General features: G+C 55.9%; 1 protein-coding gene and 1 long non-coding RNA gene across 4 annotated transcripts in view; both read right to left on the bottom strand.

Annotated features, from left to right (window-relative positions):
- Positions 1-14,895, bottom strand: part of LOC309633958 — a 253,401-nt gene that overhangs the window by 84,328 nt on the left and 154,178 nt on the right. The gene's annotated exons all lie outside the window — the stretch shown is intronic.
- NEK6 (NIMA related kinase 6) overlaps positions 1-14,895 on the bottom strand; it is an 84,403-nt gene that overhangs the window by 9,195 nt on the left and 60,313 nt on the right. For all 3 annotated transcript variants that reach the window (XM_082403343.1, XM_082403341.1, XM_082403342.1), the window contains exons 6-8: positions 14,204-14,312; positions 13,063-13,170; positions 2,072-2,166 (exon numbers count right to left, since the gene is read on the bottom strand). In XM_082403343.1, the coding sequence (XP_082259469.1) occupies positions 2,072-2,166; positions 13,063-13,170; positions 14,204-14,312 (312 nt within the window). The remainder of the gene's footprint in view (positions 1-2,071; positions 2,167-13,062; positions 13,171-14,203; positions 14,313-14,895) is intronic.

The following is a 14,895-nucleotide window of genomic DNA, read 5'->3' as shown; positions in this document are numbered from 1 at the left end:
CCACGAGGGCAGGAGGACAAAGCCGAGTCTCCGAGGGGACAGACGACGGCTGGACTTTGGCTCCCCGCTGGCCAAAGCGAAAAGGGAAACGTGGCCAGCGGCTCGCCGGCACCAGCTCAGGGGGCTCTTGGGCAGCGAGGTGGGCAGTAACCGCTTCAAAGACCTGCCCCGCACTGCCGGAGGGCCTTCTGAGCCAGGTGCCGTCCACACCTCATGAGGCAGGTGTGACTCCCATTACACTTGGGCAACTGAAGCTCCTGGAGCTCCAGGGCCTTCAGGGGGTGAGCGGGAGCTGAGCTCTGACCTCGGGTTGGTCCTTCTGACCGAGGTCTGGGCCCACACCAGGCCCCGCCTCTCTCCCACCCAAACCACCACAGCTATGGGAGCTGCGTGCTCCCCACGAGGGAAGGTTCACAGCTTTGCCCTCCTCATCCCCAGGGGCCAGAAGCCACTCTGCACCCTCAGCCACTGCAGCCCCACTGGGGGCACCGCCTGGACGCAGCTGCTCCCGTTTGGTGCTCATTAAAAGAAGTCCTCCTACAACAGACACCCCTGTGAGTCCCGGAAAGCACGGTCTGCTCCCCACTGCTGACTGCCAGGGCCTGACTCACCATAAACCTTCAAGATGACTCCGTGGAGCGCCCACACTATGGACCTCAGAAGGGGTCCTCAGAAGGGGGCTCAGGTACAAACGCCACAAGGGCCACATCTCCAACTGGCTTCATCTTTACCCACAAGGCCACTCTTTTAAAATGAAATGTCTGCTATTAATAGGAGGCCACTGGCTTAAAAAGAAAGATGCTGTGAAGTGTAAACCTTGCAGAGGGATCAGAGTTTTGATTTCATGGTCTCCGTCTGTAATGCAGGGAGCGGGGAATCCCAGTGCCAAGAGACCCTGACTGCATAGCTGCCCCGGTCCCTGTGCATCAGCAGTGGGCAGCTGAGTCCCGAAGTTTATACCCACAGGCCATAAGTTCAATTCCCAGCATCGATACTCCCAAGGAAGCAAAGAAGTCAGTCTCTGCAACTCCAAGACACTCCTAGTGGTCCCGCAACATTATCCTGTGCATCGCTGCCCTAGGAGACTCTTCAGCTTATCAGTTCCAAGCCAGATTCCAGGGATGCTCAAGTCCACCCCAGGGAGAGCAGAAAAATAATCAAGGTTCCAACTTTAAACCAAAACCACGCTTGGCGTCTCATAGCCCTAGAGGGTCTTCAAAGTCTTTTATATCTGTTATTTCATTCATCTGGCCTATGACAATCCAGGACAGCTACTATTCCCATTTTACAGATGAGGAGACCAATGGAATCCCGCCCAGCATGGGATGGTCCAGGTCCAGGGCCAGGGCGGTGGGAGGGTGTGGCCGCCAACTTGGAGATACTAGAGGGCTCAGGCTTCCCCGCCTCTCACCGGCAGCTGCAACAGCTTCATGGCCAAGTGTGGCTTGTGCTCCCTAGACCCCCAGTTATCCAGGGTCCCCGGTGGCTGGCCAAAATGGATGGGGGCTTTACGAGTTCATGTTGTCTCATGTCTGAGCCTACCAAGACTCAGAAATATTCCTGTCCCTCCGTCCAGGGTGGCCACCAGATCTGGAAACGGCCATCTGGTGGCTCCATCTCACAGCCCAGGGGAGACGGCGGTGGTCTCTAGTGAGACCCACATTGCTGAGCTTGGAAGAATGTGACCGCCCCTCAGTGGGGAACGTTTCAGAGGCATGGGGCCTGATCCATGGATAAATGACAAATAGTGAACAGAATCACCCTGGTTACCAGGGAAACCGGGGCAACCAGATCCCCCTGCCTGTGCTCCTTCCATCAACAAGCAGACACTGGACTCTCCGTCTGGTTCAAGTCTATCTCCCTTCCCAGATCTGAGCATCCCAAGGGTGAGTGGCACCTAGCCTGCAAGTGACCACCCCTCTAACCTCTTCCAGCCTGACACTGCTAATCAGGCAGACGTTAGACCAAGTGGGGTGAAGGACAGGACCCAGATGGTACCAGGCCTGCCCCAGCTGGGTGCCCACCATGCACGCCCCACCAAATGCCACTGAGCTGCAGGCCAGACACTCACCTCGTACAGCAAACAGCCCAGAGACCAGATGTCAGACTTGAAGTTGTAGCCGTTCTCATGGATCCTCTCTGGTGACATGTAGTATGGTGTCCCCACTGAAACACAGCAAAAGCATGGGTGCTTATCCTCTGTGCAGGGGCAGCACAGGAGGGAGAGGTGGGGAGGGTGAGGGCTGGGGAGAGGCCTGGCCTCAGCCTCACCAGGATCCTGGGCAGCCCCCTCACCCTCTCTTCCTGTCCCCTCCTCTGTCAAATGAGAGGGCTGGGCCAGACTGGAGGTTCCCACGCTGGGAGGGCCCTAAAAGCCCCTGGAGATAGGGACCCACCCAGACCTGACAATCAGTCTGGGGGCTGAGCGGCTGAAGACTGGTGTTTCTGCCAACTGCCCGGGGGGAGTGGGACACAGTGGCCAGGCTCTGGGAAGCAACGGACCAAAATATCCTCTAAGGTGACTGTTTGAATCCCAGAAGAGTCCAGATAAGGCTCTCAACAGTGAAAACAACCACCGTGAATGTGGACCAACCATGGCACGTGTCTTAGCCCATTTTACAGATGGGGAAACTGAGGCTCCAAAAAGTGGCAGGACTGAGGTTCAAACATAGATCTTCAGGCTCCAGAAACTGAACTCTTAGCCACCACCCTTGGCTACTAGCACCAATCAGCATGTCCAGACTTGGGGTTGGCTGAGATTTCTTAGCCAGAATAGAAAAGATACTAACCACTAAAGAAAAGATTGATTAACTAGACTTCATTAAAATTAGGAACTTCAGTTCACCAAAAAACCATTCAGAGAGTTAAAAGGCAAGCCACAGAGTGGGAGAAAATCATCTCAAAACATATACCCAACAATGGCCTCATATACAGAATATATTTTAAAACTTCTATAAATCAATATACAAAAGACAAACATCCCCCTCCCTCAAATTAGCAAAAGACTTGAAGGGGTATTTCACAAAGGAGAATATCCAAATGGCCAATAAGCACATGAAACGATACTGTGTTTCTCATTACTCACCAGGGCAATGCAAATTAATAGCACAATGAGGTACTACCTACCACCTACCCACCTGAATAGTTAAAGTTAAAAAGACTGAGATAAACCAAGGTGGTGATGTGCGGAGCAACTGGAACCCTCATGCATTGCTGACGGGGCCGTAAAATGGCACGATCACTTTGGAAAACCATTTGGCAGTATCTACTACAGCTGAACACTGCCTACACTATAACCCAGCAATTCCACTCCTAGGTACACGCCCAAGAGAAATGAGTGCTCTGTCCATCAAGAGACATGATCAAGAATGTGCAGAGTGGCTTTATTCGTAATAGCCAGAAACGGGAAACAAATGGTAATCACCAGTAGAAGAGATAAAGTGATAATGTGGTCTGTTCACACAATGGAATACTAAACAGCAACGAACAAGAGCAAATCTCAGGTACGTGCCACAAAATGGATCAACTGCCCAGACGCAATGTTGAGGGAAAGTAGCCAGGCACAGAAGAGGACCCACTATTTGATTCCATTTTTATCAAAAACAGGAAAAATTACTCTATGGGGGAAGTGATCAGGAAAGGGCTTGAGAGAGCTTTACTGTATGCATATCGTGTCTCAATTAAAAAGCAGAGGAGTCACACTTGAATATCTGGATGGAGCTGGGCAAAGATGGGAGGATTTCCTGACAGGTGGTGAGCTCCCCATCACCAGAGGCGTGCAAGCTGCAGCAGAGGGGCTGAATTGGCAGGGCCGAGGAGGGGCCCAGGAATCTGGATTTGTAACCACAGATTTGTAACCTGAGATTCTGATATCAGTCCATTTGGAAGATGACTGTTCTGGAGGCTTTAGGACCAGATTTTAAAGGTTGCTACACAGAGGACATTTTCACTGGCCTGGAGTCACCATGTGAATGTGACAGTGGCTGCTGCTGTTTTGGCCAGAGTCTGTGAAGGGAGCTGGAGTCCAGCGTGGCGGAGGCCGAGCCTGAGATGTGGACTGATGACCCCAGGACGGAGGGATGTCCAGCACCACATGTGGGAACACAGGGGACCCTGGGAGGGGAAGAGGCCTGTTGATGAGCTGGACTAGGAAAGTGACGGGTGCCCCAAAGCAGGGGCCCAGACTTCAGGCTGTCATGGGCCAAAGATGTTTCCGAGCAACTTATGTTTGCCAAGTAAAGGTGTTTAAATAAAACACAAAATCCCAACTACCATTTCGTGTCACTACTATTCAGTTTAACACTAGAACAAGTATTTGGGTTGGCCAAAAAGTTTATCTGGGTTTTTCCATAAGATCTTACAAAAAACCCAAACGAACTTTTTGGCCAACCCAAATAGAGACTCAATCTCAAGATCAAGGACAGTACTTCACATTGAAAAAGTTTAGCTGTTTGAAAACTTTATCATCTTCTTGCTTTTCTCATCTCATTGGAGGTGGGTGAGAAATTCTGTCATGCCTGACTTGTAGAGGCTGTGAACAGTGTTGGAAACCCACGCTCCTGGCATGAGCACGCTGGGGGCAGGACCTTGTTACCAAAATGTCCCAGTGCCCTGCCCAGGACTGGGTCATAGCAGGCACCTTCTAAGCATCTACTCACTGAATCAATGAAGCCATCTGCATGTTATCAGATAGTCTGTATCAGGGTTAACACTTTTTTCTTGTAGCCTAACACACTATTTACTTAACTGACGTCTGCCCAAGAGGGACTACCTGATGAGTGCTTTATCAGGGTACCAAGCATCCTTTGATGGCAATAATCCCAGGAGAGCAGACATCACTTAAATACATGTTTTGCGAACTGTGTCATCCTATATGCATACGTTATGGCTGAAATCAGGGGGCTAATTGCTATTCAGCAGAAAGAGCTGTCAGTCAACACATGAACCCATGTGGGATTCTATAAGCAAACTGCGACTTCCAGTAGCAACCCCTTGTATATTTCAGCCACAAGGGAGCAAAATGAAAATGAACGGGCAAGTGTGAAATGGATGACTTTGTCATAGCCAAACCACAGGATGAAATCCAAACAGTTCTCACTTAACAGCGGGAACCTCAGACCAAACTATAAGTGATTCTAGCACTCAGGGTGCTGTGGGTGGACGTGCCTGCGAGGTGAGAACAGTCTCCTGCAGAGAACAACCACAGGGGGCTGATGGGGTGCAGGGACAGCAGGGGAGGGGCAGAGGTCAGAGGCCCTGTCCTCAGCGAGGGACAGCAGTGCCCACCGTCTGGCTGCACCACATCCTTAAGACCCCTGGCCAACCCCTGCCCCCGACCTGGCCAGGCTGGGCGTGTGGGCTGGCCCTGACACCTCTCACCACCCTCAGTCTTACCCTCTGCTCATTCTAGATGAGTGGCTAGGCTTTGGTCTGGGGCTGCCTTGGCCAGGCCCATCCGAAAATGAAGTCTCTGAGAAGCTGTCCCCCCGGCTCCAACCCCGGCCTGCCCTCCAGTTCACCTCTGTGCCTCTGCCTCCTGGTGAGTTCCTCAAGGTCAAGTTAAACTGCCCCCTCCCCTGGCCATGGAGAGCTAGCTGCTTGGTGAGGTCTGGACATTTGGTTTGTCCCCCTGTCCCTCTGCTGGGGCTCCAGATCCCTGCCTCAGCCCTGCTTGGGGTAAAAGCCTGGGGGCACCAGGGAGAGAAAGGTCGGGGGCTTCACCACCCCTTCCCTCCACTCTCCACCCCAGCCTTCTACCTCTTCATTGCTCCTTCTGCTTGTACCCCAGTTTCCTCTGGTGTTAAGGGGGAAAAGGCAAACGCCCAAATGTGATTTGTACTTTCTTCTAAGATGCCAGTGCTGCATACGCCATCCATCCATCCATCCATCCGTCTGTCTGTCCATCCATCCACCCATCCATCCATCCATCCATCCGTCCGTCCGTCCGTCCGTCCGTCCGTCCGTCCATCCATCCATCCATCCATCCATCCATCCATCCATCCGTCCATCTGTCCATCCATCCATCCACCCATCCATCCATCCATCCATCCATCCATCCATCCATCTGTCCATCCATCCATCCATCCATCCATCCGTCCATCCGTCCATCCATCCATCCGTCTGTCCATCCATCCATCCACCCGCCCATCTGTATTCAATGTTAACTGAGCCTTGACGCTGTGCTGGGCCCTCCCAGGAGTGGGTCCATCAGGAGGTGGTGAGTCGCCTGTCCCAGCAAGTGTCTAGAAGGAGCCAGTTGAGCAAGGAAAGACTGGACTGATGAGTGGGCGTAGCCAAATCACCTGGAAGAAGTTGTTATAAATCTGAACCCCCAGCCCAATCCCAGGCCTGTGGAACCAGAACCTCCAGGGCTGGAACTTGGACACCTGCATCTCCCACAAGCTCCCAGAGTGTCTGATACGTGTTACGACCTGAGAGGGGCTGTGCAAAGCCTCCCCGACCTGCCCTCCTTTCAGATGCGCAGAAACATCCGCGGAACAAATGAATTCATGAAGCATTAACTGAGGGACGTTTGGCCGGCCACTGGGTCCTCATGTTCCTGCCTCTGGGCAGCTTCTCTTGTCCCCTGGCCCAGGCGAGGGGCTGCTCCCCCTTGGTCTGTGCTCTGCCTCTCAGGGGGGTCCTCAGCTTGTGCTGGAGGTATACAAAGCTGCAGGGGGCGAACACAGCACCTCTTCCTGTTTTGCCAGCTTTCCCCGGGAATAAGCCTGTAAAACCCGATTTTTATACCAACAGGAAGTGCTCAAACATTATAAAGGATAATGCACAACCTGCCTGAGTTTTAAAGATAAAAATGAGAGATTTCAAAGAAGTTCCAAGCTTGCAGCGGGCCCTGGAGGATGTGACCCTGAACCCCGGGGGAGCGGTGATTCTGGGGAAGAGGGGGAGAAGCTGGCACGGGGAGGAGCCTCCACAGACAGTGGCCCTGCAGGCCCGGCTCCCTGTCCTGCCCGGGGGTGGGGGGGAGTGTGCCCCTGTGGGCCCTTCCGGCCGGCAAAGCAGCAGCACAGCCTCACGGAGACGCTCAGACGCAGAGCGAACACAGCCAGGGTCTCAAATCCCCTTCCAGCATCTCCCCGTCAGACCTGCAGGCGCCCAGCCCCGCCCCCAGCCTCCCCTCCGGGGATGGAGCTCTGCATATGAAAGAGGAGCCTCACAAACCCTGACCTTCCCCGCGTCTTCACCTAGAACTCCCAGATTTCAAACCGGGCAGATATCAGAGGAGGACTCGGGACCTCAAAGCAGAGGCTGATTAAAGGGCCCCGCTTCCCAAGATGCGCCACTCCTGTCAAAACAAACTCTGCCGTGTTTTGAAATGCTCACGGTGTTTGAAACATGTTCATTAGATATGAAAAAGGCAAAGATTTCACACGAAGGGGAGGCTGCATCTGTGGGCTGCACTTCTTCCCGGAATGGTGGTTTTGAAAATGGCTGGGAAACCGGGTGTGGGTGCTGACATGCATCCCCCGGCGGGCCGGGAGGCCTGGGCGCCATCCTGACGGCAAAGGAGCTGCACCCCAGCCAGGTCTGAACCCGCTGCAACCACTGGTGAGCAGAGAACTGGACCGCTGTCTCAGCCTCGTCTCCCCATCGGCGGAACACGGGGTGAACTCATGGTCCTCGGGGTCCTCTCTGCCACACTTCGGAGCCTCGGTCTCCCGCTCTGAAAAATGGGGATAGTTCAACCTCCTGGCACACAGACATGCAGGCAGAAGGGCTCTGGGAAGGCTCTGCTGCTACCACAGACCCCGCGGGGTGGAGGGGGGGTGAGGGGAGTGGACTGAGGAAAGGAGGGCTGGGGGTGGCCAAGAGGGCAGAACAAAGGAGCAGGTGAGGACCAGATTCCTCCTCTGTGCTGCACGAGACCCCGGCCTGTGAAACTCCCTCCCCGCTGCCCCCAACATCAATCAGGCCTCACATCCTGAGGGGGCTCCCCTCCCATCTGGCCCTCTGGCCACTGCCCTAGCAGCTCTGCCTCACCTGGACGACTGGCGGCTTAGCCCCCCGCTGTCCTGCCCATTCCCACCCGTCCTACACCCCAAGGCAGGGGCCACATCCCTGCCCCTAAGGCCGACTGGCTCCTCATCCCTCAAGAGAGAAAAGCCGGGTCCTCAGCCTGGCATTCGAGGCCTGTCCAAACTCTCCCCGCTCCCCCCAACGCTGGATCTCTGGGCAGCAACACACACACACACACGCACACGCACACGCACACGCACACCCCTACAGGCTCACCTGTGCCGCCACTTGTTATCAAGTTCTCCTTAAATTAATTACCAGCTGACCCCATGCCAGGCTACACTTGGCCCTCTGGAGAAGCACCGGTGTTGAAAAAACATTGCACTTTTATCAGCGTTGATTCCAGATTGTTATATCTGCCTATTTTTAGTTCCCACATGGAACATCTCTAACAGATTTGAGAGTCAGGTAGCACGATTCTGCGATTCTACGCAGGACCCTGTGTTTTCCAGGTATCAGGGGCTCATCCAAGGTGGCTCAGGGAGCCTCGGACGGAAACCCTGGCGTGGCCATGCCTCGCCCGCCACGTGGCTCTGGCTGGAGCACCACCCACCTGGCATCACAAAGGTGCTCGCCTCACTGCACCTGGGATTCCTCCCCTGTTAACCGGCTGTGATAATTCCCACCCCCAGGGCGGCTGGAGCACTAAACAAGGTACCACCTGGGACATGATTATTAGAACAGTGCTTGTTCGAGGTGAAGACGCTAAATGGATTCCCCCCCAGGCTGTAAGCTCCAGAGGGCAGGGGCCTTCCGGGTGAGCGGCCCAAACCTTAGAGTGAGTGAATGAACAAGCTGTGGTTTGCATCCTAGGCCCGGGTCGATTCCTCATTGGCCGTCCCCTTGAGCCCTTGCCCTTCCCTTCCCTCCCTGCCACCAGCTCATCTTGTTCTAATGGTTTGTGTCCCTGAAAATGCCAGGGATGCGGCAGACAAGCCAGGAGCCACTCACCAGCCACAGGTGATTTCCCCCCGCCAGGTGTCAGCGCTTATAACCTGGGCTCCACCTACTGAAGCAGGTTTTCTGGGCCAGTTGTTCCCAGGTGTCCTGGGCTGCCAGGACGAAGCAGGAGGTCGCCAGGGACACATCTGCATGATGCTCTGAGCCCACACTGATGGGGCCCCCGGGGCGCCTGGCCGTGGGCACACACGGGGGCGCTGCCGTGACAGGAGAGGCTCAATCCTCCTTCCCTGTGGCCCAGGACACGCCCCAGGTCCCACACGGCCCACAGCTATGAGGTTGGGTGGGCTTCCCCCCAGGGCGCTGTCACTGTTCCCCACCCAGAGAGCTCACTGGGCCCCAAGCCCACTTCCCGGCAGGTGCTGTGGAGAGCTGCTGACCCCGCAAGGGCTCCAGTCCCTGCCTGCCCAGGGACCACAGGGATGTGGCAGCGCCTCTCTGAGCCTCAGTTCCATCATCTGTCAAATGAAGATATAAGCCTTATGGGGATAACGCTTTAAGAATCAACATGTTTTTCAAACATCCTTTAAGCCTTGTCTTCTTTGTTAACCCACCTCCTTGGCGAGTTCAGTGACTATAGAAAACGGAAGTAAAGGGCAGCCCTGGGATGGGGTGAGGCAGCTCCAGGCCCCCAGTGGCCCCCGGGCTCCTCATGCACAGCTGAGTCACGGAGCCCAGCACTGTGCCTGCACACAGTGGGCCCGCAGGAGACGGTTCCACCTGCCCTCACCCAGCACCACCCTGGGACTGTCGGTCTCCCCACCAGTCTGGGGGCCCCCCGAGAGCAGGGAAGGCTGTATCCTCTCATGTCCCCATAACCTCACATCTCAGGCCCAGCCCAGGGCCAGGGTGTTCGGCTCGGGGAAGGGAGAAGGAGGGATTTATGCCCCATGGCCAGGCCAGGGCTCAGCAGCCTGGGAAAGCCAGCATGCCCTGACTGCAGGTACCTGACAGGGGTTGCCCCCAACTGGACCTGTTCCCCCATCCCCCCGAGAGGCAGTGTGGAGCCCTGCACGGGCCTGGGTGTGAGCCTGCCTTACCTCCCACCCCAGATCCCAGCCCGAGCTGCCCTGTCTCCTCTGCGGCGCGGGAAGGGCCTTGCTCTCCCAGCCCCACAATTTGTCTTGCAGCTGCTGCCGTTGCTTGGAGCGAGACACTTGCTTGTAGCTTGTGAGCTGTGTGTAGGCAAATCTTTCATTTTTCTTTCATTATGCCGGCGTGTACTGTCACTTAATTTTTATGTATGCAATCCTTCCTGACAAATATGATCTGCTGCCTGGTAATTCGTCTGACGCTCATTCTGTTCCGCGCTCTAATTACGGCTCCTATTCCTGACACTGAAGCAGCCGCTCTGCCACCGCTGGGTACCGCACCTGTCAGCCCGGCCATGGCATGACTAATGCCCTTTCATGCCAGCCTCGTGTTAGCAAATACAGAGGCGGGGAGGGGGCTGGGGGAGGAGGAGGCAGGAGGAGATGGGATGTGCATAAGCCCTGATGTGGGTCAGCAGCCTCCGGAGACAAGGTGGCTGCCGGGGCAACGTGTCTGCCACCAGGGCATCCCCACACAGTAGGTGCGCAGAGATGCAACGGACGCATAACTCCTACCCACGCACAGGGTATGGAGGAGCCTCTGTCCCCCAAATCCTTCCCGCATCACGACGCAACTGCAATTAGTTCAATCTCCTGCGCCACCAAACATGTGTGCAAGACTTAGCTGTGTGCAGAACCTCGCTATGGAAAGGGGGTCTTTCTCCTGTGTCTTGGAGACCTCAGGCCCAGGGCTTTGGCTCTGCACCGTTGCCGTCATGGGGCCTGGCCCTCGGTTCTCGGTTCTGGCAGCAGGGCCTTGCCGAGCCCGTGCGGGCCTCTCAGCTCGGTGGGCAAACGGCCCCAGGAGGGCTCCTTCCACCCACCACGCGGCCTGACAGCCACTCAGAGGCCTCGGGAAGAGCCAGGCTTACCCGGGCGGCCTTTTCCCAAGTTCCAATTCCTTCTCATTAATATAATAAGTGCACCAGTCCAAGTCAATAAACTCACGCTGTCGGACGAGCCCGAATTTCTGCCCGTTCCTAATGATGTGATCTTAACCAGCTCTGACGAGTGCTGCAGTCTCTTCCCCAGCGGGACGGAGGAGGGCTGGGGCCTGACTGACAGGGGACAGGAGGCAGTGGCTTTAACTCTGCTCTTTTGACGGTTTCCCTTGAATTTCTGGCCTTTTTGAAGCTCTTAAACCAGAGGGGTAAACGGTCCCAAACTGACAAGACACACTGATTTTCCCAAAGAGAAGGGTCTGAGGGGAGCGGGAAAGACAGTTTCCTCCCAGGAACGGGGAGTTGGTGGCTGAGTTCCCGAGGGAGGTCCTTCCAGGACCCTTGACCCTGGTCTCCTGGAAGAAGCATGGGCCCTGCACCGGGAGGCCTGCATTTGGGTCCTGGCTCTGCTGCCACATGACTCAGAAGAATCACTCAAGTTCCTTGGGTTTTAGATTCCTCATCAGCACAAAGGAAGGATCCCACAGACCCTCACATCTGTTTGAGGCATGAATGAAGTGTCACGAACTCACGGGTTGGCGGGTCCTTGAACATCCTTTCATTCTGACCTAACGGAAGAGCCATGACACGCCAGCTGCTAAGGAGGACGGGCCAGGGGTCCTCCGGGGTCAGATGGGGACGAGGGTTTCAAAACAACCACACATACACACACACACACACGTTCCCAGCTGGGAGCTGCTGATCTCTGAGTTAGCATGTTTCTCCAGATTGTGTGCTACACCCTGAGAGCCTCCAGCCATCAGGACCTGTATGAACAGTGACAGTTTCCACCAGGAAAGTGTGTCTTCCAGAAAGCACCTCCGCTGTCACCAGAAGACACTGTGTGTCTCCCGGCATGCCGCAGGCTCTCGGGGATGGGGAGACACGAGATGCACTGGCTGGGCCGTGGAGTGCGGGGCAGATGAGTGGAGAACAGAGCGGTTTTCAAGGGGCCAGGCCTGTGGACGCGGCAGCGCACGGGGAGGGGAGCCTCATGCACCGTCCCCTCAAACGCCACCCCAAAGAGCCAGGAATCGCTCAGGGAAAGGGGAGATGCCCCTACACCCCTCCCCATCATGAAACGTTCCCCCATGGCCCTGGTCATAGCACATAGGGGACCCTACTTCTGTGTTCCACTGGGGACTTTGCTGGTTTCTAATTAAATGTCATTCTAATTAAATGTAAAATTCTCCATGGGTCCAAGTTTTGCATTCACTCATGTATCCGGATTCCGAAGCTGGGCAGTGCTTAACGTGACCCAAAACACACATGTGATCTCCAAGTCTCCTCCGGCATCCGGCCCTCAGCGCTCCCGCACTCCTGGGATGGTGCCTGCCCACTGAGCTTAGCATTCAAGGCCCCGCCCGCCTTCCTTGCCACCCAAGGTCCCTCAGCCCTGATACCTCATCCCTTCCCCCATGCCCCACCAGCTCCTATTCACTCCCCACAGCTCAGCTAGAAAGTCACCTCTACCGGGTGAGCACTTGGCCCCCACAGCTTTGAAACTGCCTATTTAAAAGCCAAAAACTGGAACAGCCCAAACGTCCGCCAGCAGGAGGAACAGCCCGCGTGGGTGAATTAAGTGTTGAGAACTCGTGGGTTGGCGGGTCCTTGAACATCCTTTCATTCTGACCTAACGGAAGAACCACGACGCACCAGCTGCTAAGGAGGCCGGGCCAGGGGTCCTCTGGGGTCAGATGGGGACGAGGGTTTCAAAACAACCACACGCACACACACACACACGATGGGATACCACGCAGCAACGAGAAGGACGGAATGGCTGCCGGTGCGACCACAGAGCCACATCTCCCCACCCCCTAAAGCGTGAGTGCGTGAGGATGGAGGGGAGCCCCACCCTGGGCTCCTCGGGGCCTTGTTTACTCCCCTCTGGTCACTGTTCTGAAGAAGAATGTCTGGGGTTCAACAAGGCATTTTGCTGCACTAACTAACCAAAGGCACCATGGGGACAGGGTCCGCATCTCCCCAAGTCATCCAGGACCCTGTGGGTGGTTGGGCGTGGACGGGCCCCTTACCTAGGGAGTGGGCCGCGGTGGTCTCAGAGCTGAAGAAGCGGCCCAGGCCGAGGTCACCGAGCTTCACGATGCCCGTGGCTGTGATGAACACGTTGGCAGGCTTGATGTCTGCAGGGGAAGGACAGGGGTTGGTGTGGGATCAGAGGTGGGGATGGCTGGGGAGGGGCAGGACAGAGGAGGAGGCCTGGGGGTGGGTGGAGGGGAGGGCCCTTCAGGTGATGGGGGCTCAGCCGCCAGTCCCGCTCCCTCAGGGCGAGGCCCCAGCCCTGCCTCTGCCCAGCTGTGGACCTTGAGAAACGTAGCCTCAGTTTCCTCATCTGTGAAATGGGTCTAACTTCACTACGTCACAGGGCTGCTGTGAGGTCTAGGAGGGCAGGGATTTTTGTGTTCGTTTCCTCTTTTACAGCTAGAGCAGGCACTCAGAAAATTTGTGTAACAGATGAAGGAGGCGCTCAGGGAGGTAACCTGTGCTGTTCCCCAGTGACTCGCATACAGCAGACACTGATAAATGCAGGTGGAATGAATGTATGGAGGAATCAGTGAAGTCATCTACGTGACTCCTTCCAGCAGGCTCCTTCCTCACAGTTCAGGATGATGTCAACTTTCAGAAACACTTACCTCCTCTGCCCAGCCAACTCCTACTAAGACTTCAAAGCCCATATTAAAGTTCCCTTTTCCAGGATGCTTTCCTTGCCCTCCCAGGCAGATCTGGTGGCAATACTGGAACTGGCCATGACTGGGTCACCTCCCTCCCAGTCTCTCCACCCAACCCTTGCTGCGGCCCCCTCTGTGCTGGCTCCGGGCTGGGGTTGGGGGCTGGAGATTATGTGCCAAGCATGGTCCCTGTCCTTGGGGTCCATGTAACTACACGGTATTTGGTGCTCCCACCATGGGGGGCCCCTGCCAGGGGCAAGAGCCACGAGGCACGGGTGTACATTCGAGTCTGGGGCCTCACACGCCCATTCTCTGACCCCATAAGGACAGGTGAGATGCTGGACACCCACTGGATGGGGAATACAAAGTGGTCCAACTTCCACATGGCTGTCCCTTGAGGAGCCCGGAGCCGAGGGGAAAGCTGCGTCCTGGGGTCCAGCCTCCCGGCTGGCTCTGGGCCCCGAGGCCCCGGCGGGCCGGCACGTACCTCGGTGCATCACCCGGCGGGAGTGCATGTGTTCCACGGCGCTGCACAGCTGCACAAAGTACTTCCACACTGTCCTCTCGGGAATGAGCCGCTTCTGCTTCTTGAAATACTGCGGTGGGGGAGACAGACACATGGACAGGCCTGGGTGATGGGCCGAGAGGGAGGGCAGCTGTAGGGTACTGGCCCCGTCCTATCCCCAGCAGTCATCTGTCCGCCGCCAGCACCAGCATCGGGCTCCCTGAGGGCAGGGCAGACCTTGCCCAAAGCGGATGTCCTGGACGGCTTTGCTGAAGGAATGCCTGGACCACATTTTTTTTTTTTTTTAATATTTATTTATTTAGGCTGTGCCGGGTCTTAGTTGTGGCACGCAGGATCTTCGTTGCGGCATGCATGTGGGATCTAGTTTCCCGACCAAGGATTGAACCTGAGCACCCTGCATTGGGAGCGTGGAGTCTTACCCACTGGACCACCAGGGAAGTCCCCCCGGACCACATTTTGAAGGCTACTCTCGATCACCCTTTCCCTGGAATCTCCTGGACACGCATCCATCTCCTCCCACTGCCCGACAGGGAGTTCCCTGCAGGAGTGACTGGTGTGGACTCTCTGCCCTGGCCCTGGTCTGGCCCAGGATGGGGGCACCCAAGACATGCTTGGTGGTTAAATCACAGCTCCCCTCCTTGGAGCCAGCAAAC

Source organism: Balaenoptera borealis (assembly GCF_965194805.1).
Source record: "Balaenoptera borealis genome assembly, chromosome: 8".
NCBI classification, from domain to species: domain Eukaryota; kingdom Metazoa; phylum Chordata; class Mammalia; order Artiodactyla; family Balaenopteridae; genus Balaenoptera; species Balaenoptera borealis.
Note: the sequence above shows the minus strand (reverse complement) of the source record. Positions and strands in the feature narration are given on the sequence as shown.